The sequence below is a fragment of the Anopheles arabiensis genome, chromosome 2 (assembly GCF_016920715.1).
Source record: "Anopheles arabiensis isolate DONGOLA chromosome 2, AaraD3, whole genome shotgun sequence".
Classification (NCBI taxonomy): Eukaryota; Metazoa; Arthropoda; class Insecta; order Diptera; family Culicidae; genus Anopheles; species Anopheles arabiensis.
Window position 1 is genome coordinate 64,579,852 of NC_053517.1, and position 26,874 is coordinate 64,606,725.

Consider the following 26,874-nt stretch of genomic DNA (forward strand, 5'->3'; position numbering starts at 1 on the left):
GCAAGGATGTTAAAGTACTGGGCTAGCCTGCGATCGCCCGTTAGTAACGCTATCAAGATAATGACAACTGGATTTATTCGGATTTTCTTCACATAATAGCAGAAATGAAATGCAGTGTGTTAGCTAAACAATGGTTTAGTTATACTTTTTCGTTTAGTCGTCATTAAAAAAGTTACATCAGATCTATTTATTTGCCATGAGATGTACGTTATTATGATTTGTTTTGCCAAAGTATGTTATAACCCTTCAACTATATCTTCAAATCATTAACACGTAATTCCATTGTGTACTACTTTAGTATGAATATCGAATATTTAACAAATTATAATGTTTGGGAAGAAGGGAAAGTGCATGATAATCCCTTATGAAAACTACTATTCGTCCTCCACTATCAAGACCTAGATTTGTCCACAGCATCTTGCCATCTGACAAAAATAAGTTCACCAGTGCTTCGGTTACGAAACTCTTTAGAAACTGCCCCGGAAACAGCAGTGGATCCAACAACTTATCTACACAATGGGTTTTATGTTTCTCGATTTCCTTTCCGGCTTCCTGTGTCGAAGCGGATGGGTGCTGCCGACCACAGCCGGCACCACCACCGGCACCGATGGACCACAGCGACTTTCTCAGTCGCTCAAGCCAAGTTCGATCTGAGTAATGTTTGGTCAAAACAGCAATGAAACATGGAGCAAAAGATTTATAGACGGAAAAATAATTCAACCAACTAAATTCTCTCTGCCGGTCCCTACAATAGACTCACACCGAAGGACGCATACGCAACGCGTTATGATGCTTGTACTATGGCGTTAGTAATCTGTGAGGTTCATTATGTTAAGCACGTGTGCATCATTCCTATCTTATTTTTTGGGTTTATGCTTCACAAAATGCACACTAGTTAAACGTGTTTCTACAACAGATATACAGCCTTTACATGGTTTTTCAAACAGAGCGCATAATTTAATGTCATTTAGTACATGTAATAATGAGTTTGCTATGTCATGTGACAAAACATCTGAAACATGTAAGAGCCAAAATAGTATTCATGCAAACTAAGAAATGTGTATGGTAAGGGCCTTGATTTTTGCTTTTATTTTGTCCAAATTACATAACATTTTAAGACGCTCGAATTTTCACGCTCGCTACCTACACCTTAAAGCCACCCAGAAACATCGCTCGATGCCACACTGGCCACATAGTCCCAGTAAGTCCCTCGCAATCTTTAATATGAATCATTTTCAACCAACCGATTCGAAATAAAATAGGCATTTGCCGGCAGGAAGCAACGTTTCCCATTGCCAGGGATGCGAACACGCCGCTCCGTAGGCCTCCGTGGCGGTGCCTGGCCACCGGCAAGCGATCCAGCCCTTGACTCTATCGCGCATGCCTTTTCGTTCCGCCTCACGGCAAATGTGTTTTCTAGCGTTACCGAGGGTGTCCCCAGCTAGGATGAAGCATCTAACGCATATCAAACCAAGTTCCGCACGCCACAGTGACGCGGCGGTGTGTTGCAAAATGTGTGTTCCCGCGTGCGGGTTGGCAAGGCCCCGGTACATTTTGGTGGCGTTCTAATTCCTACCGTCTTGCGAACTCGCATGTTGATTACAGGCCGATGCTGCCGGCAGCGAGCGTACAGGGGTACACGAGGCTGGGGTGCCAACGAAGAACGAGCATTGCCGAATAGCGGCAGGATAAAACCGTAAACGTGTTTCAATTTGAGGCGATTCGTTGAGCGGATTTAAAGTATCAAATTGAAAAACAAATTCCTGGCACTCGCCAAACAGGGATGTTCTCCCGGCAAATGCGTGCAGACTGGGGCAATATTCATCAAACAAATCACTACAAAACGCTTCAAACTCAAATTTACAGTGCAATCATATAAAAAATCCGCAACTCGTTGGATGTAATGGTTGGGAAAAGACTTTTATTCCTCTGAGGGGTTAACAGGAACGTAGGAATAGCTATCGGGCGTGAGCCTCGTCGTGCAGGCAAGCCGCAGTGATAAATTTGGATGCTTCACATTCTTTACTCAAGTGAAGTGAGTTCAGTTAATTAACCCCTATGACAACCGTAAGTGTTTGTGCCATCAAAGAGGGGAAAGTAAGGGTTAATCCATGGTAGGAATGGAAGCGAATTTTATGTTTTGTAATATTTTTCGCTGATTTTTATGAAGGCAAATACCAATCGTTTTTAATAAGAACACAAGAATATTGATCTGGCACAAACAATAATCGAAGCGAATCGAAACCAAACGCATGAACCGGAACTCCATGCTGACGACAACAACCGGTATCCCTGTGAGAATTGCTTCTTCGTTTCCTCAAATACTTAGCCATAGCGCTCAGTGCTTTCCACGTGAAGGATGGCAGGCACCAGTCTGTACAGCTCACTGAGGGAGTATCCGGCAATGGCTTGCTCATAGCATCAAACTACCAAAAACATTCTATAGACACAACCAAAAAATACGACACTAGCTGCAGAGCTAGCCAAGCGAACCGAGTAAAGATGCCAGAACCTGGCAACGGCATGCCTGTCCCTTCATTGGAAGTGGCTCCTTCCTCTCTTGCTTACTTGCGTGCCTTGATTGTGCTTGTACGTTCCGGGCTGTCAAGAACAGCTGACAATACTTCTGTAGGTACGGTGTAGATTTTCGCAAGCATTACGAGCCCAGCCCAGTTGTCTTGAATGCGATTTCCAAAGTTCTTGAGAGTGTGTGCGCATATGAGTATATTGGTGTGCTTGCGCGCGCACTACTACCGACGACCGTCGAAAGATGGTTTTGTTGTCTTGGAAACTTCCGCTTGAGCTCCTGCTCAGCTGTCAGCGTCGATGAAAACTCAACATCCCAGAGCCGGCATTTCTCATCCAGATCGCAATCGCTGCTATCCAAACTGTTGTGATCTCAACTTTCTTTACCTACCCAATCCATGCTGGGGCTTTGCTTGAGCTCAGGCAACGTCTTCCAGCTCTGCCATCCACTGCACTGAAAACTGCATCTCTGAGATGGTCTGTGTTAGTCACACGTCTCAATCGGCTCCTTTTTTTGGGTTTCATTCTTCCTAACACTCTCTCGTGTGTTTGTCGGTTTGCGCAGGTCCGTTCCGCATCAGTTGACTTAATGAATAATGCAATCAGTTCCCTCTCGAACCATGGCAAGGACCTCGACCTCGCCAGCGTTGGATTGCGTCGTCACTTGAAATGACAACACTACAGCCGCCCTTTGCCATTCTTCGCACCATTCTTCCGCTTCCGCTTGCTTCATCGTCAGCTTGGGCGGCAGGCCCAGCCGTGGCCCGGCATCGGCACGTTCCGGTTCCGCCAGATTCATTCCCCGCCAGGTTCGGGTAAGCGACGCACCGGTTTTTCCACACGGTTTCCCAATGAGCCAACGAAGGGCGAAGGACGATTTTGATGCGAATGACTGACTCCGGAGGGTTGTTTGCTGATGGATTCCTCTGGCGGTGCAACCCGGGCGGATACGGATTTTTGAAATGGGGGTGTAGGCCGACGCCGGAGTCATATGGTTTTCGGCGAAGTTTTTGGAGCGGAAAGAAGTGAGGAAAATCGATATCGCTCGGAAGCCGTCCTGTCCTGGACACCCCCCGGTTATCGCTCTAGAGAGCCTCCGTAGGAGACACAGATTCCGGACGTTGACATTGGCCGTATCTGCATGCTGGGCGGCAATGGCAAGCCTTTTTTCTGCTATGTTTTTTCTTGCTAGTGCAGCTTGAAGAAATGCGTAAAAGATGCACATGTTTCTTGCAGTATTTGAGCAAAATTTAGTAGAGCCATAGAGACATTTAAATGTCTTATTTTTCAACGACAAAATACTATGTAAAAGAATAAAAGTGCACAATAAGATAATGAATAAAATTTGACCGTTACAATTATGTGAGAAGTGCTCAAACAATACACTTGTGGTAAATGATGCCCTAGTTTTGTATTGAATTAAGCACAAATATAACTTCTAGTATCATTGTACAATGTCTTTATGAAGTTCTGTTAAGTGTATGTACATATGAGGAGAGGCTTTCTGGCTGAAACATTGTACATCCATTGTACTATTGCCCTGTTATCATTTGTTTGCATATGTGTTAACAAATAGTTGTACGTAAAATTGACTCACCAAAACAATGCACTTTGACCGACTTTTGACAAACAGCAAGCTCGTCCCGACTTAACAGCAGCAACAGTTTCCACTTCCCTCCGCAATGCATTAATCATCTCACATATAACCCATTAAACGATTGTCCGAGCCCGTTTCAAATGCAAATAGAGCGTTTGTTGGTCAACTGTTAACAGCACCTTTCGAGTGAGAAAAGGCACACGAGGGAAGGAAACCACCGCTCCCCATCGATCATCGTATATAATGGGTAGCCCAACCAAAATAAAAGGACAATCAAAAGAAAAGAAGCAAAAAAAAAGATGTCAATGCTTTGCAAATATATACAATTTTGCATAAGCAACATGCCAGCCATTTTCTTTAACCGGGCAAACAACCGGGTCGAACAATATGTGGAGCTTTATCATCACGCAAAATATATTTGAATAGCAAACAGAACAACGGCACGCTTATCGCCCATTTCCGCGGCGAATGTGACGCACAGCAGCACCACCATCAGCAGTAGCAGGCCGCAGTGCCCGTGGAGCGAAACGTAAAATTAATAACGGTTCACAAAAAAAAGGTTGACAAAAATTAACTCACCTCTTTCAAGTACGGTGGTATAAAGCACAAAAAAGAATGTCGTAAAATATTCATTTTTCCAAACACTGCTGTTTCTGCGACAAAGGAGAAACCGACTGGGGACTGCACGTGTTATTCGCACATGCCTGCATGAAGGCGCAAAATAGATTTTCACTTTAAATTTTTGATGATAGATTCGATTTTCGCACTATACATACATTAAATTGCAAATTTTACCACTTTCGCTTGTTGTTATTCACTAGTATACTTCATTGCTAGTTCAAAGAGGTAGGTGACGCACGCTGGTACGCTTGGTACCTTACTGATTAAAAGTCTGCTGACGGATTAGGCCATGACTGATATCTTCGTAATAGTTGTAAATAGATGAAATATGCAAAAAATGACGCATAATGAGTTATAATGAGTTGCTGATATAAAGAATCAGTTGTAGACTAAACGCATTATTTACACACGTCATTCTCTGTAAACTCGGATGTGGTTCCACTCACGCCCGGACTGCCTCTATACCTCCATAGCAAGGACTGATAATAAGGTTATTGATTGGATGTAAGCAAAGTCGATTTTTTTTAGGAGAAACGGTCCGAAAAGGCCGTATTGCCTACCAAAAAAAACATAAAAACTATGATTTCATATTTCATCTAGATTCTAGAACATCCGTTTCCATCAAAACAACTTGATTAACAAGTTCGTCTCATTTGTTGCAGGGTGTGAAAAGTGCAAAGCACTTCCGACATGATTCTTTTGCCGTGGGTGTCGCTTTTGATATTCCTCTTTTCCGGTGAATGAGTCAAGCGCAAGACAACACACACACACATTTAAACTACAAAAATTAAGCGCATCCAACACTGAGCTGAGAAGATACACAATGATATTTTCACTTGCCGGTGTAGTATAATATTGTATAGGAAAAAAGGGGCCGTACATTCACATCGTGCCCCATAGCAAAAATGCCACCTTGTTGAAATGGCAACGAAAAAAGACAAAAATCAAAAAAGAAAGGACGGATGTGTCAGACGCGCACAGGATATTTGGCTCGACGCGGCCGTTTGTGGAAAACAAAAGCAGTATCTAGGAAGGCTTTTCTTTGGCAGCGGACACGGTCGATGGGGTCATCCGAGGATTATCCAAAGCACCGACGAAGCGCCAATACAGTACAGAATAAATGTGTACGAAAAGTGTATTTTAAACATTTTCAAGTAGTGTTATGCAGACATAATTTGTTGTATAAAAGAAAATACACATCAGTAGCATTTTTAGTTAATTCTTGATTGATTTTGTGAATTATAAATTTTAAGAATTATTTTCTTTTTTTTCATTTACTTTATAAATTTCATTTTCATTCATCTATATTTTTAAACAGCCAGCATTCATTATGGTATAATCCTATTTTAGGGATCTAGTTATATGGTGTTTGACATCCTTTATAACTAAGCTCATACAGAAAATGGACATTATTATTATTATTATTATTATTATTATTATTATTATTATTATTATTATCATGCCTACAAACAGAGACTATGTGATTTTCAATTACAATTAAATTGAATTCATCGACGAATTTATTTATTTTTCTTCCGGAAGAACGGGCCGTATCGCTTAAGAATATCTACGAATATAGAGAAATACCAAAATATAAAAATCAGTGTAAGTAACTCTTTTTAAAAATGAGAGGACGTCTTGCTCAATAGTCTAAGAGAGATGAGAGTTTTTTGTGTAGTTCCACACACCCCACACGCTCTATGTAGCTCTTAACACTCAAAAATTAATAGTCATAAGCAAAAATAAGCAAATATTTCACATATTTCACTAACAAAAGTACAGATCATCAGTTTCACCTACGATAAAAAAGATTAAATAATTCATAAACAGTAATAAACGAATAAAATAATTAGATCAATGAAATTGTAAGCAAATACAGTAAAAAACCACAAAAAAAGATAACAATATAGACAAACGCCGTAATAAGCAGTTAAATAAAACCAACCGACAATAAAAGAGGATGTCAGATCCGGTGTTTCAAAAATATATATGATAGTAAAACTAAGAAAGTTAAATTAATCACGAACAACATATTTTATCCGTCTGGCTTATCCTTGGCGCATAGCTTATCGTGTCCTTAGCTTAGCTTATTCAAACGCATAGCACGTTTTACGAATGAAAGTATTTTTTAAAATGCTATGTAATGATGGGTATTAGTTCATTTTTTCTGACGAATTAAAATAAATCGTACAAAATAAAATAATGCTTCCTAATCATTCGTTTAACAATCCGTTCCGTACGAGGTGAACATCACTGTAAGCAATGTAGTGAACCCAGTTTCAAAACGGTTTTGGACCACAATCGCTGACAATAGACACCGAGAAAGCGCCACCGATGCTCACAAACATCGCGATCATATCGCACTTTCCGGCAACGGACCCCACCCGATGGTCCGGACGAAATGAAGTTAAAGAACAATCCCACAGAAACGGATTTGCCACCACACGACACCGGAAGCTGCTGGTGGAAAGTGGCTTTTCATGCAGCATTCACGAGACAATGGAATAGATAAAATTATTATATTCCCTCTGTGCTGTGCTCCATTCCATCCCGGCTCTGTTCCTATTCTTTGATTTGCCATGGAAGCTACTGTTTTACCATGCCTCGCTGTACAGCAGCAACAACGCTGTTTACGAACGCCTTAGGGTGCAAGGCCTGTCCGCTTGTCGGTTGACTTAGCGGGGCGAGGGCGATGGGTATTTTCAGGCCAGCTTTTTTGGTGTGTCCATTTGACTTTGCGCACATTGCGGGGATAGCTGGGCCGCTCTGTACGCTACGTTGGCTGTGCCGGGACGAGGATAATACAGTAGCCAGAATCAAACCACACAAACCAAAACACTGAGCATTTAACAAAAACGCGCACACACACACACATCCGCACAGAAAGTAGAAATACTCCACAGCTACGATTTATGGTTGTCGGAGGAGGGCGTACCCAATGCATGCAGATTCGGTGTCTTTTACGGCTACCGCAGATAGAACATCCGTATCACGTCGTAAATTCACACAGTCAAGAACAAGACGGTCCCGTTAAGAGCGGAAACCGGAAGACGGGGTCCCATCGTGGTTTGGCGCGATAATAGCCGAACGTGGGGAAATATTATATATGAAGTTGCTGTCAACCTTTATCATTAAATTATATGTTTTATCCCTCTTCGCAACCATTTGGTCAGCATTCACGATGGAGCGCTCGGGAGCATTTCGCAGTTGGGGTTTATTAACGATTTGCGCCCATTTTCCGGGCTTTCGTTTAGGAAGCTATAATATATTCCTTTGGTCAGCACTTTTGTTCCATTGTGTGTTGTAGAATTTTCAGGATAATCACAAAGCTAGTGTGTGTGTGTATGTGTATTTGTATGCGACTGGTAGGTTATCTTGTCTAATTTAATTTAATTTGCTACAAGAATGGCCAGGCGTCTCCATTGACTTTTTCGTTTTGTACGAATGAAAATATTACCTACAGAAATGAGGTATTAAAACCATGTTTTTAATTTATATTTTGTAAACTTCAAACCAAAGCTTCGCTGTAAAGAGTCACTTGCTCCACGTTTGTTTATTGAAAAGAAGCCTCTGAATGTCCACGAGTTTGAACTGTGTGATGAAGTTCAACAAAACCACTTTCATTATGCCAACAGCGACCAACAGCCACTAAATTACAGTAGTACTATTGTTTCGTAATTGTGTATGCCCCTACACAGTACCAGGGCATATGTGTTCATGCATCATTCTACAAATGCTTAACGAACAAAAACCACCAAAAGCAGTTACTCCGTGAACTCCGGCGAGCTGAAAGTGCGTTTCATTATGCGTTTTACATACTTTGCCCACCAACCCATTTGGTGTACATTACTAGCTGGAATGGAAGCAAAGAAGTATTGTCACCCGGCTCGTTTTCTCATTTGGCCGATTACCGTTGGCACTTTAGTGGCGTCGTGGTAAACGGGTGTTGATCGAGATGAAAATAATAATTTCCCAACCACAACAATACTAGCGAACACTGGACACCGCACTGGCTGTCACGGTGTGTGGTTTGCACCGATGTCCACGGGCATATGGACCTACGATCAGACACGCATCGACAATGTTTGTAATGTGCTGAAGATCGACTGTTTCCCGCAGCAGGATGGACATACTGCTGTTCGGAATGTTATTTCGTGTTTTGCTCTATAAAACAGTAAATATTGTTCCGTTCACAATCCTACTGCTCTATGGAAGTGTGTGATTTTTTATATCATAATCTCGAAACTTTTAGATAACTGGGAACAACTTATATGATATGAACAACATATGATGTAGTCTGTTGTATGAATGCGTAAAAAAATATATAAAAATAATGTAATGTGATTTTAACTACTTAAGCCAGTGGTTTTTAATCGGGGTGAAATTTGTAGCTTCCTATTAAATCCAAAATAAGCTTATCAAGCTGCAACATAATTTTAAGCAAAACCAGTGCTTAAAGAGACTGTGCTTAGGGATGTGTGATCCGATCAGCAATTCATTGCATCATGTTGCGAAAACGGTCAACTTTGCCAACTTTAGACATTACTTAGGACCAACTTAGAAACAATAGATAAGTCATCCAAAAATGATAAGCAGCCCACTTAGATAAAACCACTTAGGCGATTTCGAAATACATTCGCCAACTCGTAAGACTTTATAACATACCGGTTATAGGTTGACCCCTCGTATGGACCGTTCCCCCGTAGCGAGAACTGACTATTCGCCTGCATGGTACTGACAAGTCTCAAATGCCTGTATAGCATTACCAGCATTACCGCGTAGGGCGTTACGCCAAATAGAACAAGATTTAAACTACTTGCTATATCATATAACCACTTAAAAAAATTAGTTTCGGAAGGCTTCAGTTCCTACAACTTTATTTATATTTCCTGATAGTTATAAAATGACTGACAAATTGTGTAGGACAATAACATTAGCGAATCAATTTTTATGGACCAAAGCAGTATATGACAAAGCTACTAAAAATAAGAAATATTTGTATCACGATTCAATATCTATGCTTGTAATATTAATTGCATTGAAACATTAAAAAATGTGATTGAAATAACTGTTTCTAGAAAACGTAAAAATCCAAACGAAACAATTCAACGGTTATGGTGAAAGATTCAGCATTCTGCACAGAGTTAATATATAATACGATAAATAGGAATATTTAAAGAATATCCAATTTTTTAAACATGTTTCATGAACGCATTTATTTTTATCCTTTAATTTAAATAAAAACTTCCTCGATTCTAAAAAAAAGCTGCGTTATCGCCTAAACAAGCTTTTGTTTGCTTTGATGATATTTTAAAATGATATTTTAGTAAGGATATAGCCAAATTCATAATTAAACGTATCGTTTTTTTGTTTCAACAATGCTAGCGAACCACAAAATTTTTCTAAATTAATAAACTTCTAAACAAATAAAAAAACCCATAATTTATTGTTGTGTATGAGACTAGGATACGTGGCTTGAACCTATGTTCGCCATGTGGTTAGTTCATCCCACTTTAGGACTGTACCATCTCAAGCAACAAAATTAACATGATGTCTATTCAACAGACCATCCACCATACAAACAGTAAGAGTAAGCAGGTTGATTTTGTTGCTTTGGACTAGACACCCCAAAAAAAATCAAAATTATAGTATGAACTAATGTTACTTACCATAAAGGATAATTTACTATTTGCATCACTTTAGCACACACACTTCTTTTTGCTATCACTATATAATAAATATGTCCCAATTGTTTTTAGTTATTCATTAAAACTGATCAAGGATTTCACACGACACGCCACGATTACAAACCGTATAGAGTCCTTAAAAATTATATTTAAATTGTAGAGACGGTCGCCCAATTGTTGATCTCGCGTAATAACAGTAACAGCCGATTATGCCTTTTGAAATCTGTTATAGTGGGTTAAAGTATTTTTTAGAATGGATCCATTGCAATAATATGAGCTAATTGTACCAATTAGCTAACCAACATGACCTAGAACCTTCAACCAGTTCCTTTCGTCAGATTAAGCTACGAACGGGAGAGGTGCGGACACTTCTGCCACATAACGGTAACGGTTCACTTGAAAATGGTGATATACAACTGTGCTAAATCTGTTTCATTCGCAGAGTTCTATCAACATGCACATTCACATTGTTCACTGATTTATGTTCCTTATAATATTGGTAAAGTAGGGATTACAAGGGCTTGTAACATTAATGAGAAACTGGATTCAATTTCACACTTTACTGTGTTAATGTTTACACTTTTTTCATACTTTAGATGTTTTACACTTTTTACACTGCTTAATGTGATAATTCGCCACAGAATTTAGCAATCAGAAAGCACGCGTCACTGCTACTAGCACTCACGTTATGTTGCGTTACAAGCGTTACTTTGCCTTTCTTCTTCGCTCATGCGGAACGATTGGTGCGAAATTTAAACGAATTAACCACATTTATCAAATGTAAGTCACTCAGCCAGCCGGTGAATGGTTTAGGGGTGGGGGGTTAACGGGCTCAATCACTCGATCCACTCGGTCCGATTTTCTTCGCCCTCACTGCTTGTCCTTCGCTTCGCTTTCGGTTACACGCCAGATACACTCACTCAAAATCGAAGACGCTCGGTGACCGGCAAAACGATGCAAATGCTAATTTTTGCCAGCCCCGAATATTCTAATGCCGTGTGTTTTTCTACCGTTTTCGTGTTTACTTTCGATCAGGCCTCCTTCGATCCAGGCCTGACGTTTGACGTTCGGCTCGGTGTGGAGATTCACACTCCGTTTAGCAGCGACCGCGCTCGACGGGCATCGACGACGATGGATGACGATGTAGTACGGCAAAACACATGTAGCGATGTGCATTCATCCGCAGTCGAAAAGGGAACTATTCATCTGTGCTTTTTGTTTTGATTTGACTTGATTCGTTTGGCTACCTCTGCTCGGCGTCGGCATGGGACGACCGCGGTCGGTCGGGCATGTGCTGCTTCACATCGTGCGCACGTGTTTGTGTAGCAGGACGGAAAATCGTGTACACGGTGCGTGGTGTGCGCAAATGATCGAAAAATATGGTATATGCATGCGAAAAGGGCAAGGATACGAACGACGGCGGGGAACGGTGTTGTGCGGCCCCGAGCAGCGAGGCACACCGGGAGCAATGATGGAGGAATTATGGAGCTGGCCACATAAAAACCAGAAAGATGATGGGAAGATCCTATGTAAACGAAATACAAACACCAGAGTACAGGCGGCTTTACACGTTCGCTTTTACACGCTCACCACCATCATCGGAACCATCATCGTTCACAGTAACTGTGCCGTCATCGTTCCCGGGGCTCCTTCCCTCCTTACATCCCCAGAACGCTCCTTACATTATCATAAGCGGACAGGCTGATGATGATAACCTACCATGGCCTTACTGTGCGCGCTTGTGTTGGTTGAACGAGCAGGGGAAGCTTGCGCTGGAATCCTCTATTTACCATGTCACCTGCCCCGGCATTGTCGGTCTGCCCAGCTTCCACCGTAGCCGCCCATCCCGAGAACCTAAGAAACAGCACTTTATCTTTCCTGGGAGCCCTGATGAACCAACCAGAGCGTGCAATTTATGCCGAGTGAAATGGCACTAGCGAAACAGCTAGTTCCACCGCAGCACGCACACATACAGCCGAAAAATACCAGAATCCGACGAGGGATGCTCACCCACCCTCAAACAACCCTCCCCCTTCAAACACGCACAAGAAGTACGAGTGGTGAGGGTAAATGCGGCGTCCTTAGCTTCCTGCACGAAACAAACTTGACAGAGAGTGTTGATACAGGGGAGAGGAAAAGCCTGCTCGAATCTGTTTGAAACTGACCGCCTCGCAGCAGTCGTTCGGTTCTCCCGCAACCAGTCAGCAAATTCAGGTCCTATCGTTAGGTGGTCTGGGACGGTTTTGGGCTTGGACACTGTTGGTCGTGAATCCTTACGCATTACGTTTGAGACGAACATACCGCCGGAGAAACGTTTGTACTGCATCAGAAGAATTCCTTCACATTACTAATCGGAAGGCATTCTCCATTCTAGCAATAAATAGTGTCAATAAAAAACATAATATTAACTTATTACAAATGATAACTGGTTAAACCAACCAACATAAATCATAAGTGAATTGAAAGTGTGATAGATCAACCAAAGGATCGCGGCGTTTTACCATAATGATCTATCTTTCCGAACGTGAAGTTTTAAAATTACTAATGAGCTATGATATTTGAACAGAACTGTGACGAGTGTAACATTATTGGTTTAAATTACGTACCACAAACTCTGTAATTATAATTGTGATATAAGTAGGTGTTAACATATGATAGCATTGTTTTCTTTCAATATGAAAAGAATACATCAATTTGTTATAAATATCTAAATCGTCCAACTATTAGATTAACATTTAGAAAAAACTACTATAAGAAAAATTGTTATGAAATAGCAAAACAGTGTTTATTGTAAATCTTTTTGTTTTGTAGCTTTTTAAGCTGCATACTTTATTTGTTTGATCAGTGCATTTTTTTTCGAAAATAAAACATCTAGTGAGGATTTCAATACATGAATACTACATTTTTTTAAGTTTGCTTATCACAAATTCATTCCGATCATAAACAAAAACATAACAACACAACAAATGTATCAAGAAAACAAAATGAAAATACTAAATAAAAAACTAGTTCAAATAAAAATTTAGAATAAAACTTAATACTCTGAAAATTGAAAAATAAAGTATCTGTAGATTTATTCGTAAATAAAAAGTCTAATAATTATATGTACATAAATAAATAAAATAAATAAGTAAATAAATAATGAGATATGCAACGGAAATTTATATTTGTGTCGGTTTTCATGTAAGGTTGTGAAAATTTTAACATTATCTATTTCAAATGTTAATTATTGTCATGCATAAAATCAAATTTATAATTTATGAATAACTCGGTTTTGGAAAGACGCGCACCGGCAGGGCAACCTGACTATTCTGTTGACCTGACTGTTCTGATCACAGTCGTATAAGAATAATACAACTGATGGTTTAAATGGGAATCGATCATCGAAGTTTTCCTACGTCAGAATCTGCTCGTCAAACCTTAAAAAAAATCATTTTCAAACAGGGCAGTGATGTCAAACTGAAACGTGGCCAACGAGGTCTTTTGATTTGGCCCGCGACCACTTGAGCCAAAAATTTATTTGTAGAAACATTTGTACTTCTATAGTACATGTCAGTCATTTCTGGACTCCTGAAAGATGAAGAGATTTTCAACTCCATCTGAATTCTCAGACCATGCATCGTCATACAACCTTTGTTTTTTTTCTACCTTCTCTCCATGCATGTATGCATAAAAAAGATAAGAATTGCAAAAATGTTGTAGTCCTAGATGGAAAATTAAACATGGTTGTTTTGATGAAACTGAGCTATCAAGTGAAATGGTTTAAAAATCAATTTAAATCAGGTTATACTCTTTCCGATGATTAAATTTGTTAGCAAAACAAATATTTGATGAACAATTCTCAAAAGAAACAATTCACGATTTAGTTTCAACCTCAAATAAAATCGTGCACGTCTTTCTCATATGTATGTAGTTTATGAACATTACTTTTTTATTGTTAAGTCAACAATAAGTTCATCATCAATATTGTTAAGTTCAATAAGAAAAAGACTTGTATAAAGTAACAAAATCACTCAGCCAACAGGAATTAAAAACGCAATCTCTCTCACATTTTTGGCATATTATTTTGGAAAAGGATGAACCCATCTTTACTATTTTTCTAAGAGATACCAAAGATACTAAAGATATAAATATACTATTCTAAAGGTATACTAAAGATAGAACATCATATTTCGGCAAAACGTTTAGAAATCAGATGAAATCAGCATGTCAGCACAAACATGTGTTACTTTTGATACAATGTTACAAACGATCTCCATCAGGCTTCCATCAGGCATCCTACCAAGACCAATGTGATTAGATAGACTACAGGTGGGCTCATGACTCTGATTTTGGTCGCCATAATGAATGAAGATGTCTATAGAGATTGGCAGGAAGGGAATAACGGGTACTAAGGACTTGTATGACACCTTGCACTCTCCTCTGTAAAATGAAGATCTGAACTGGACTGAACAACCTGTTGTAATTTATGGGCTCTGGACAGCATCAAATTTAAGAATTCGCTACTTTAATTCCAGCTCAAACATATTGATCATCTAAGTAAGATCAATATCAACTTTACTTTACAAAATTTACTGCTCTGTATTGGAACTAACGCGTTAGTCATGGCCAGTTTTTGCACATTATTTATGCGTATGATGGATAAATCAGAGGTCTATGATTAATTGAACATAATTAGCTACAAATATTTTTTTTACCTTTTACCATCAAAGATTTAACTTTTGTAACGTATCTATCGTCCAAAAATAAAATGATAAGAGCAGCTAACGGTCTGATTTTATCCTATGATATCATGTAAAAACTAGGCTGCGGCTGCTACTATTTTCTCTGGCATATTAAAAAAAAAAACAAATAATTTTGACAAAAAATGACTAATTACACAACTCATATCCTTTTTTTTATTAAATGAGACAAATCCATCATAAAATCCAAATGATCCAATCTACCCGCGCGAAGAGCCGTCTTTACGTTTAAGATCAGGATTGCCGGTATACTAAACAATTTCAAATGAACAAAGCCTGCCTGTACCACTAGTGGGGGCTTGGCTTTCAGTGACTTATTGATTATCGTAGCAGGAGAGTCAGTCCTACGTATAGTCCTTTCGGGGCTTGAACTCATGACGGGCGTGTTGTTAAGTTGTGCCAGTTGACGACTGTACGAGACCGGCCTTGTTAATATAATAGGTTTTATAATCAATCGAAATAACCATACTCCAATGTGCCCAATCGGTATCAGTCACAGCTATTTCTTTGTTATGGTCTAAAACTGAGAAATTTTAAGTTTATTAATATTTAAAAATAAGTAAAAGACTCTTTAAATGAGTTAAATTTCACTGTTGCTTATTGCTATTAATAACGGCCAATCTTAGATATGAAATCAGAACTCTAGATAAGAACCTCGAGAGAGGTTTAAGAGACATTCTGTAAACATGGTGCATGGTTTTTTAGCATTGTTATGAAATATTTTAGTATATATATTATATGTATACTTGTACAAAAATAATGAATCAACACAACAATGGTCATACAATTGCCATATTTCTATTCTAAAAATGATCATGAACAAAAGGTTAATACAAGCGGTCTAAATCAGCCAAAGAATGCAATAACGTATAATGTAAAAAAAATGTCAAAAATATAAAGTTGTCAGTAAATCTTGTTGTTGATTCTTCAAATAAAAGTGTTCAAATCCCGTTAAAATGTTCACCCTTTGTAATTTTACGATGAAATCCGAAATGACAAAAGCCATCCAATGAGCGATAGTTTTCGATCGCCTGGGATTATAGAAATTTCGGTTAAAAACAACCGAAAAATAATCCTGCTCTGTGTAATTGCAATGCTTTACTCTATTTTTTTTGTTAAACATCATTTAGTCTAAAAAAACTAGGCATTTTTTTTAAGTAGATCAATTACAACGGACCTAAGCAGAGCAAGAGCTAAATATTTAGTTATTTAAAAAGGAAAACAAAGAAAAAATAAATTACATACAGTCTTATCCCGAGTTGCGCGAATAATGCGTTCCGGAGACATTAGTATATCTCGGATTTTCGTGAAAGTCGAATATCACGTTTTACTGCCGAAATATACTTGATTGACCATTATTTTTGATTGAATTTAGTTCATTGATGTAATTTATTACTTATTTGTCTAGAATTATCTATTTATCAAGAAAATTCAGTTATTTCTGTCTTTTTAGTGATTTTAAACTTTTTAAAAATTGCAAATTATTTTTCATTTCACAAATGATTTAGAAAATTGTACTGATTTGACATCTGAACTGTCAAAAATAAAAATTCGTGTCACTCGAGTGTCGCGAAACTCGGGGAAAGACTGTACATTTATTTTTATTCTTTGCATTCTGCGGTCGACAAGGATCTCAACATGACCGAACTCAACACATATTTGATCAATACGGATTGAAGATCGCTTAGATAAACAAATCATGATTTTGCAGTGAATCGTTGTAGATAAATTTCAATTATCTACTTTTTAATAAGCCTTATGCCGTTTTGCAATACCCTGTACTAAAACACCCTGTCAGTATGTTACCAATTGTCTAAAAAACTTATGATTTACAATAAAAATTCATTTCCTAATCTACTGCCTTCCTTTCGCTATCTTTGAAAAACCCCAATTTTCCAATACCTGTAATTTCACTGTGTCAGAAGCACGTGTGAAAAATGTAAATGCTCCCCAATCACACTAAATACCAAGCCGTGGCTAATGCGTAAGATAAGGGGAACGGAAATAGCTCGATTGTCAGTATAATTCAGTAACAATGGAAAAGTTCCCACCATAAGCTGATCGTAGGGTCTAAATTGCTGTGGTAGAGGTGTTGGAAATGATATCGGGCAATTAAAATGTTCAGTTTCTCAATGCATGGAAGCGGCCGGACTACAGAGTGCGGATGTCATTGTAACAGTAGATGCCAATCTTATTTTATGGCCTAGTGATTTGTTCTATTAAAAGTTTACATTATTGATTTACAAAACGGCGTGAGGAAATGTTTCTCATTCTGCTGAATTAATATGAATTGTAACCAGGGCCAGTTAATTAATTACAGTTAATGGCAACATGAAGGATACAATACAGCGTTGTGTGATATATTAAATATGTGTTTTACAAATAAAGTAGTAATACGGTGTCGTGTTAGCGTGGCCGTTCCAACTAGGAGAATGACATTTTTACTAACCGTTGAAATAACGAAATTTCTCCTTGCGAAACTTCTCGCTGGTTGTCGATGAAATATGATGAGTTTTCGAAGAATTACGATGATAAATTTCACCCGGTTCATTCTGCCTCTTTTTTGTTATGAAAAATAACAAAATAACAAATTCGTTTAGTTTCGTATTAAAAAAATCTATACACAGGACAATTTGGCCTGTAAACAAACTAGTTGGGGGCGGTCGCGTGCTACAGGCGTCAACTCAAACGACTCAATAACATGCCCATCATGGGTTCAAGCCTAGAATGGACCGTCCCCCCGTAGCAAGGATTGACTATCCAGCTACGTGGTAATGAATTTAGTCTCGAAAGCCTGTATAGGCCGGCATGTCCACGTAGGATGTTACGCCAAATAGAAGAAGAAGACAAACTAGTTGATTGAACTGTTCCGGATAAAGATAAAAATTCCTTTTCAAGGCCCCTAGCAGGAGTTTAAGGCCACGAGCTCTATTTAGCAAGGACGTCAGGACGACGGAATTGGGGTCCAAAGACCCTTTACTTCTAATAGTTAATGCTTATAGCTCTCTGTCGATCTTAACGTTAATGTAAATAATTTTAAAATGATTCTTCGAGGCACATATTGAAGATCAGAAGCATTGAGTTAGTTATTTATATATTTATTTACCGTTTTGACTTTCGTCGTAGCTACTTGATGGTAATTCATTATCTCCATGTTTTGTATGATGTTAGTTTCAGTTAGGTCCATTATTAGCCAGTGTATTGAAAAATCGAGAATAGTTATGTAGGCCAGTCTAGGCTAGATGACGTAATTAAATAAATATGAAATATGAAAAAATTAAAAAAAAGTATTCATTTTGCGAGAGACAGATAGAACTTTTTGGAAAATCAGGCTACATTAGCGAAAATTCGCAGAGAGAAGGTCGCGGAAAATGTCGAACATTCTAAGAGACTCGCAATTCAATTGTAATATTGGAATACAAGTAAAGTATTAGAATGTTTCATCTTTCAAAATTTCATCTTTTTCCGACCTCTTTTTGCTAGTTTTGTGATTTTGCAATTGAAAAGGGACAATCCGTTTTTTTCTTTAGAATAAATGCCTCTATCATATAAACTCGGGCACTTCGTTATGCTACTTCTGCTATTCTAATTCTCTTCTCTTTCTGTCTTTATGTACTCCCCTTACTCTCATTCTCTCTACTGAGACTGGCTAGCTTGAACAGCTCAACTACAATTGTTACCAAGTAGTATCCTATCCAAGTAATCCTATCGCTAACGAGGAAACTATCCTATCGCTGTTGAATGCAACGATTGTTCGCCACTAATTAGAATACATCGATAACGACTCTTGATAAGCAACAAACAAACCATCGCTCTGCTCTGCTCGGTATGAGTTTTCCCACACACTTTTCTTACTTCACTATTGCTAACCAAACCCCTAGCAATCGTGTTCCCCGGAACGATGTTATTCATCGGGCGCCAAACAACAACGGAAAATGGAACCTTGACTCTCGTCAAACTAACGCCGAGTGTGGTTTTGCCTGTTGCGAATTTTACATTCACCACTTGTGGGGCTGTATGCCTCCAATTAGCTCCCGAGCAGATGGTAAAAAGCCCTGAAATCGTCGAGACGGAATCGTCGACCGCATCCAGGAATGAATGCTGAAGCATAATCGGAGATCAATTCTCGCTCGGATGGTTCTTTCGCCAAATGGTGTAGACTTTACGGCACTGCCCGTAAGCCCCAACGGAACAAACCTGTTGGGTTGAGCTGAGCAAAAGATCAACTTTATTTTTATTTTTTTATTTCGGACTAATCTATACGGTACCAATTTGGACGTGTGTGTGTGTGTGTGTCTGTTTGACTGTAGCTCACTACGCCCCGAACGGATTGCCAGCATTAGACAGCTGATCGAGTATCGCCTTGTGTAGGTCCTCTATCTGCTCGTAGAGATAGGAATGAATGTCACCGGTTCCCGAATGATTGTACGTATTGCCGCGATTGTCGAACGATGCAATGTTGCCATTCTTATCGATTTCGGCATAGCTCTCAAACTGCTGGCCCGGGAAGTTGGACGCCTCGGTGGTGACCGTCTTGGCCGTCGCCTTGCCCGCTGGATCAAGGCACTCGCGCGTGACCTGTACCTTGTTTACGTCGTCCTTGGTGGAGTTTTTGACAATTACGCACTTGAACGATTCGGCCGGGCACTTGAGCGTGTCACAAATAATGGTACCTTTTGTAATAAGCGAAGAAATGGAAATCATTACAAAACATCGTTCATTTACACAATTACACACTCACACACACACACTTTTTGTTCTATTAGAGGACATTTTCACAGCACTTACCATTTTCAATTCGTGCGTTTGATTCACCGCTTAGTGTTAGTAAGCTGCTCAGCTGACGGGGCGTTCGGTTAAGCGCAGCCCCTTCCACAGTTGTTGTGCCGAAGATGGCACAAACAGCACACAGTGCAACCATCATAACATGCCCTTTTGACAACATTTTATGGTTTACACTTGCTTCTAAATGCAACACTACGGTAACACAAACGGACACTGGCGCAAACGTTCAGCAAGACCCGATGTAACAGCTATCAACAACACCTGAACCTGACGGACTGAGTCGGAAAATGATCACAGGCGTATGTTTTAAATACGCTCCAGCAAGCAGACGCTACATTCGTGGGAACGAGAACAAATGCATCGATTGTTGTTCGGCTGCTGATACTGGCAGTTATTTTGGCGAACAACTATGAAACACTCACGATTACACGGCCGGGGCTACACTGCTGTGACGTGCGATTAGTGCATCGCTGTTTAATTTTAACACAATTATTGTTTCGCTATTAATCATCACGGAACTTCTCGGAGGCTGAGCTTGAGCGACCTAGTCGCAACCACGCTGCACGATCTAATTGGATCCGTTTAACCGAGCTTCCGAATAACGCACGTCCGTCTGTTGATCGCTCACGTGGTATGGTGCATCAGCACATTACGCACGAACACACGCGATGCCAGAGCGCAATGTACTGAACAAATGACCGCAAGTTTGCAGATCAATCACCGATGGCAAGCCCGGAATAAGCCCGAATAGGACAACTGAAGTACGGAACAGAAATGTTCTACATCGCGATCACTACACTGCACGATCGCGATGCTAGGGTACGAGTGTACTACAAACGCGCGTACCAATTCTCAGCGTAACATTGGTCCTGGTTTCAGATAACGTACCGCTTGGTTGATAAGCGTTAGTTGCTTCGCGGAAGAAATGTGATGGATAGATGGATGGTTTGAAGCGGTTATACACCGCAGCAATGCCCGTAGCATTAAATCATTGTAGTTAGTAAAAAGCATACGTTCCATTAGGTACAAAGGTTTCACCTAGTAAACAGCTAAAGCTGTTTGCAGCGACACAAGTTTTTTTGTTTTAAGGTTAATAGCTTTAAATGTTGATGAGTTTGTACTGTTGTTTTTGTACACAGTTTCAGATTCCTTTATGATATGTTAACCTACGCGGTTTCACTGATCTATACAGGGTTCCTGAACATGCAAGCGGAAAGTTAGACGTCGACACATCTGTTAAAAATATAATTTTTTTTGGTGATGAGTATATGTATTTTAAATATAAATCTAATTTATATTATTGACTCCTGAATCTTCTCCAAACATACAGTATTTCTAAATTGTATTCAATATAATGGAGGTCAAAGAACCGCTCTAGGCATGTGCTAACGTATTCGAGCAGATCATTTCTTCTTCTTCTTCTTTGGCTCAACAACCGATGTCGGTCAAGGCCTGCCTGTACCCACTTGTGGGCTTAGGCTTTCAGTGACTAATTGATTCCCCCCCATAGCAGGATAGTCAGTCCTACGTATGGCGGCACGGTCTATTTGGGGATTGAACCCATGACGAGCATGTTGTTAAGTCGTACGATTTGACGACTGTAATACGAGACCGGCAGATCATTTACACACCCTCAATTCTCGCCGTCTCAAACTGTATAACTCAAGGTAGCAGAGTTTTGATTGCATTGACACCTCAGCTCGTTGGGTGCAAGTCAGTGCTGTTTACATTGTCTCTAAGATATTGCCAAGCTCCTGTTTTCAGATATTGATGCTGCTACAACAAAATTGAAGTGGTCCATGTCATCACGTTACGCATTTCACAGTCTTGCAGTCGATGCTAATTTATATTATTTTTATTTTAACACTAGCGATCAATTTGATAGGAATTTTGCCACTTAGGATGATTTTAAAATTATTATTTTTTTTAATTAGTCAATTTAAGCTAATATGCCTACAATAATACACACACCTTGTGTGCAACAAAAATGGGTGTACTTCCACTTAGCTGTGAATTCGATCTGATAGCACACAAACCATGCGTTAATTTATGATTCAAATGAATTCACTAAACAATACGCTTTTCCATTAACATGCAGGCAAAAGCAGTAACAACAACAAAAAACATGTTACATTAATGCTGACATATTTTCCCATGCATCAATATTGAACGTGTGTACTTATCATGATACCGGTTCATTAGCAAGCAAGATCGAAATCGAACCCGGATTAGAGTAACAGCGCTACCGGAAACAGGATGGTTGATTTTGTGTTTTAATAAACCTTTAACATTTTATGATATATTTAAATAAATCAATTATAACAGTACCACTGCATTTTGACTAACGAATAGAACGATTGCTTAGGGAATTATCATTGTGATAGCTTTTGTTATCCGCCAATACCGCTAATGGAGCACCATCATCATTTTCATTTTCAAACCCACAAAAATATACAACTTCTTGATTCGATCTCACCCCAACTCACCCCGGGAATCCATAATCCCGATGGTAAGCCTATGCATTGGTACCCCTCTCTAACTCACCGATCAACATTTGGCAGTGAAATGACGTACAGTGGCGGCGTGTCTGTGGCTTAGAAGGATTTCATAGTTGGTGCGAAATGTTGAAATCAAAATCTACATTCCACACCAACCCACCCAGAAGGAGAAAATGGGTGCAATCCATCCATCTATCCATACATATACGGGGAACCTTGATACCCAACCTCAGGAATGCACTATGCTCTCGCTCGCAGGGAAATATGATCCGGGCTAGTAAAGTGGAATGGTACAGCCGAGGGCGAGTAGAGTACGGTAATAGTAGTTGAGGTAATTTGACATCCGGTCGGAAACCAAGTGCTGCGGGCTCCCTTCGAAGCGATGTTGGTCGGCCCCCGTTTTGGACCATCGGTGTAATCCCGTTCAGCAATTATCGTAATACGTTCCGGTGTTTGCGTACCCTCGTTGGGGAGAGCTAAGAAGAGATGTATGAATTCTTTTGGCTCGGGCCTTGAATCGTTTCTTTCAAGGTCAGGAATGTAGCGATTGGGCAGAGTTTTGGTAATGTCAGAAGTATGTATCGAGCCACATCCTCTGACAAACAGCGATCTTTATGGGACACATTGCAAAAGTCTTAGGGAGTAATGGATTCTGTTGAATCACATAAATTAAATATTGACAACAAATGGAGCACTAGCTTGAAACTAAGTTATCTTTTTAAAGCACACTAACTTCAATGTTTCTTTAGAATAATTGTTTACATGGATATTGGAACAATACTTAAAACATAAGGAAAACCTATTTCGATGATGTTTGTGTCAAAATATTATTATTTTTTTAATGGGAATAATGGAAGCATATGTTTGAAAAAAAATCCACACAAGATACTGTTTTATGTCGTTAACACTAGGTTTACGGGCGTCTCTCAAATAGCTATCCCTACGAGCATCCTTCAAATTGACTGGTAGAAAAGAATACGTATTTAGATAAGTAAAAATCATGAAAAGAACAATTTAACACAATTAGGTATGTATTGTTTCACAAGTTTTGGTTTCCATGGAAATTTGTCTACACATTACCAATTTATTGTGATAGTCGATGATTCGACGATGATACGATAGTCGTTGGTTTAGAGTTCTCTTTCATTCCTATATTTACTTTTGTAGAAAAAGGTTTACAACTAAACTTAATATAGGAGAAAGCGGGGCAAAATATACCTGTTAAGGATTATGGTCTCTATCTTATTCGCTAAATCACTTTACACTGTTAATTTTGACGGCAATCGATACTAAAACGTCTTATTCATAAAAAAACAATCAGAAGTTTACGCATTAATAACAAATATATATGTTTTGAAATGAATTTTAAAAATCAACGTCAAAAGTCATTAAAATGTATTTTGCGGGGTAAAATGGTATTGCTAAAATGGTATTGTAACAAAACATTGGATTTTAGGCTTTGGTTTACGCTCTTCCATCGCGGTAGGATTATGAGAGTAGACATTTAAGTTTAGTATTAAAGTGTTTTGTTGAATAATTTAGTCAAATGCTGGAATACTTCAATAACTCACGTGTTGTCACTAATTTTTCTGATTTATGTAGTATACATACAGCACAGTTTTATTTATATTAAGCTAGCATATTGTAGCGACCTTAGCTTATACCACAGCCTTTAAATGTTGCTCGTGTCAAAACATACCAACCATTTTGCCCCAAGCTGGAACGATCATTTTGCCCCAAGTGAAACATTTTACAAACTTTAACATTAACATCTTTAAATTAGATTAAAATGGTTACCTTTTTCACGTAAATCATAAATAAATATCATGTGCCTGGATACACATTATTTTTTCCTCTAATTCAAAGTTAAAATCTTACGAAAGCTTATTTTCAAGACGTCGAAAATTACATCGTTTTTAGGAAACAATTTATTTGTGAATTTATTAAATTATTTTTAAATATTAGGATATGAAACGTTCATGGTGGGCTTTATACATTGTATTTCATGTTTTTCAATTATTAGAAGTCATTATAAACGTGTTAATTTGTCAATAATGCAGTTGACCATTTTGCCCCAGGTGCCCCTACTAACTACCGTCAATTTGGCGGATTGCGTAGAGAAAGGTATATGACATGTATATTTCCAAATTTATGAAACTTAATAAAATAAGAATTATGCTAGAAACTCACATAACTTTGCAATATTTAAAAAGATAGATATCATCAAAGATATTTTTCGCATTCTACTGCAAAGTAAAGATTCCTTCAGTTTAACAGCTTAATATTGAAGCCTGCTAAGTGATGTAAACATAGTATCCCACCTTTTTATTATTATAAATTCTTTTAATTATTATTGAACTTGAAGAACAGTAGCAATTATGAGGTTTTTTTGGTGCCCAACTACAGCTTGAAATACTCAGGGAGTATTGTACTTACTTTACACTTTACATTTAATAGCATTTTAAACCGCTTTTTAAAAACACAGCTTCCCTGTGGACGATGCTGCACCGGAAATGTTAGCTGAACAAATTGTCTGTAACGCCACGACCTCGACTGCGACTATCAGCGTTTACCGTAAACTGTAAGTGAAGGTGAGTCAGCCCCAGAAAGAAAGCCACTACCCGCCATACAGTGGATGGCCTTAGAGCAACAACAGGCGACTGACTTGCATACAGCTTGCGTGAAGATATTTCCAGCAAGACGTTTCATTCTCATTGTTTGTTCACTTTTCTGTGGGATAGCAGCAGACAACAAAATAGAGCATAACGACTGTGAAACGATTGTCCCCATGCGCCATATCCCGGTCTGATGCTGAGCACTACAGAACCAGAGGTAGTGGCAAGAATGTGAAGCGCGAATTTGTCCTCACGCGGGGAGTGTTTCTCCCTAGAGAGAAATTTTGGCATTCTAAAAGCAATAAAAGGATAACCTGTTTCCGGTAAGAGTCAATTATCAAGCGACAATAATAATACCACCAGCAAGACCGTCTGCGCGGGACTAAAGTACAGTACAATACGGTGCCTGCATGGGCAAAGACGTTATGAATCTCGATCCTTTGGAGGACAGTTTCGTTTCGTTAAGTCACACTTTCTTCACAAGATTTGCTGTCGGAAGGGTATTTTCTTGTTTCTTTTTCCTTTTTAAACATCGTTCCTTTACACTCAAGCATTGCGCAAGCAAGGGTGGTAGTACTGGCGACGTCCCGCGTAGCGACCAGTGAGAGTGAAGATAATGGTTTGCTGGTAGCTCGTGGCCCGAATCTGGTGAAATTGAATTTTAGGATCAAAGAAAAGTACAAACAGCAACCGTGTTTGGTATCGGTATTGTTTTTCCATCGATTTCAAGGCCCTCGCATGATCGGCCCACTCGCTGGACAGTGAAACTGATCCCCGGGGAGTAACACTCAATTGCAGAAGCACTTCCTAATGGCCGTTGCACGGAGCGCATCGTCTGGCAGTCTGCTTTCTTTATTCCTGCTGCTTCTTCACATGAAGACTGTGTAAAAAAAAATGGTAAAAGCATTACACTTTTAAAAAAAATGTCCCCCGTTTTTCGACTTCACTCTCGTTTGCATTCATGAGCGAACTACTTTGTGACTCATAAATAAGCAACCGGATTATACGGACTGTGGCAGTAGTGGTGGCGGACAAAAGAAGAAAAGCACTGATTTTTATAGCCGTAAGATGTTCGCAAATTTGCTTCAGGCGGGTATGCTGTATGTGAAAAAAAGGGATGAAGCGTGCCGTGCAGAAAACAATGAATGAATAAAAAATAAACAAATAAGCCAAAAGGGGGTACACAGAATGCGCTGCGGAAGAGTGTCTTCTAAGGGTACGACCTTGGATTCTTTCGGAATGTGTTCAATATTTACAAAAGTGTGTAACTGCACATGGAATGCAAATTTAAACAGATCAATAATGAACCTTCATTAATGTCGTGAATGGTTTTAATGATTCCTAAACCTAAAAATCCTAAAGTGAAGGTAGGTCAGGTCAGAATTAAACTGAGACGCACTATAGCCCAAGTTAATGTGTGTCAATTAATTACATTGAGTATGAATAACAAGACAGACAACGTAGTAGTATGCGTTCATTACAAAGAAAAATAAATAAATAAATAAATAAACAAAACATGTTAAATTTCCATCAAATTGCTAAAAAAATCAACCACTTCCGTGACGGGGAGGGTTTCTGCGTACCGTTGCAATCTGTCATTTTGTGATAAATTCATTGCAAGAGACTGGTTAATTAGTAAGTTGGAATGCTGCGATCGCTGTTAGTTTCAATGTTGGCATGGCAATGGTCTCCCGCAATAGTGTCCTTATCCTGCGACCGTACGCCTGATCCTCACCCAACGGCACTGGATGGATCACATTTCACGGCGGGTTGCGACGGCGATGATGACTGTCCAGCAACTAC

At 39.2% G+C, this 26,874-nt stretch overlaps 2 protein-coding genes across 3 annotated transcripts in view; both read right to left on the reverse strand.

Annotated features, from left to right (window-relative positions):
• Positions 1-11,571, reverse strand: part of LOC120894674 (coatomer subunit beta') — a 56,658-nt gene extending 45,087 nt beyond the window's left edge. The window contains exon 1 of one of the 2 annotated variants that reach the window (XM_040297413.1): positions 10,414-11,571. The gene's annotated coding sequence lies outside the window, so the exon portion shown is untranslated. The remainder of the gene's footprint in view (positions 1-10,413) is intronic. The other variant, XM_040297414.1, reaches the window with a different exon arrangement.
• A 7,779-nt stretch (positions 11,572-19,350) lies between these two features.
• Positions 19,351-20,760, reverse strand: LOC120896717. Its single transcript, XM_040301063.1, has 2 exons — positions 19,962-20,760; positions 19,351-19,846 (listed from the first exon to the last, which is right to left on the reverse strand). The coding sequence occupies exons 1-2, from the start codon at positions 20,116-20,118 to the stop codon at positions 19,488-19,490; spliced, it is 516 nt and encodes a 171-aa protein (XP_040156997.1). The 5' UTR covers positions 20,119-20,760; the 3' UTR covers positions 19,351-19,487.
• Between the last annotated feature and the right edge of the window lie 6,114 nt (positions 20,761-26,874).

Coding starts and splice junctions, on each gene's coding strand:
- LOC120896717 (XM_040301063.1), bottom strand. CDS start 20,118: ATGTTGTCAAAAGGGCATGTTATGATGGTTGCACTGTGTGCTGTTTGT. Junction 19,847..19,961: donor AAACGCACGAATTGAAAATG/GTAAGTGCTGTG, acceptor TTATTACAAAAG/GTACCATTATTTGTGACACG.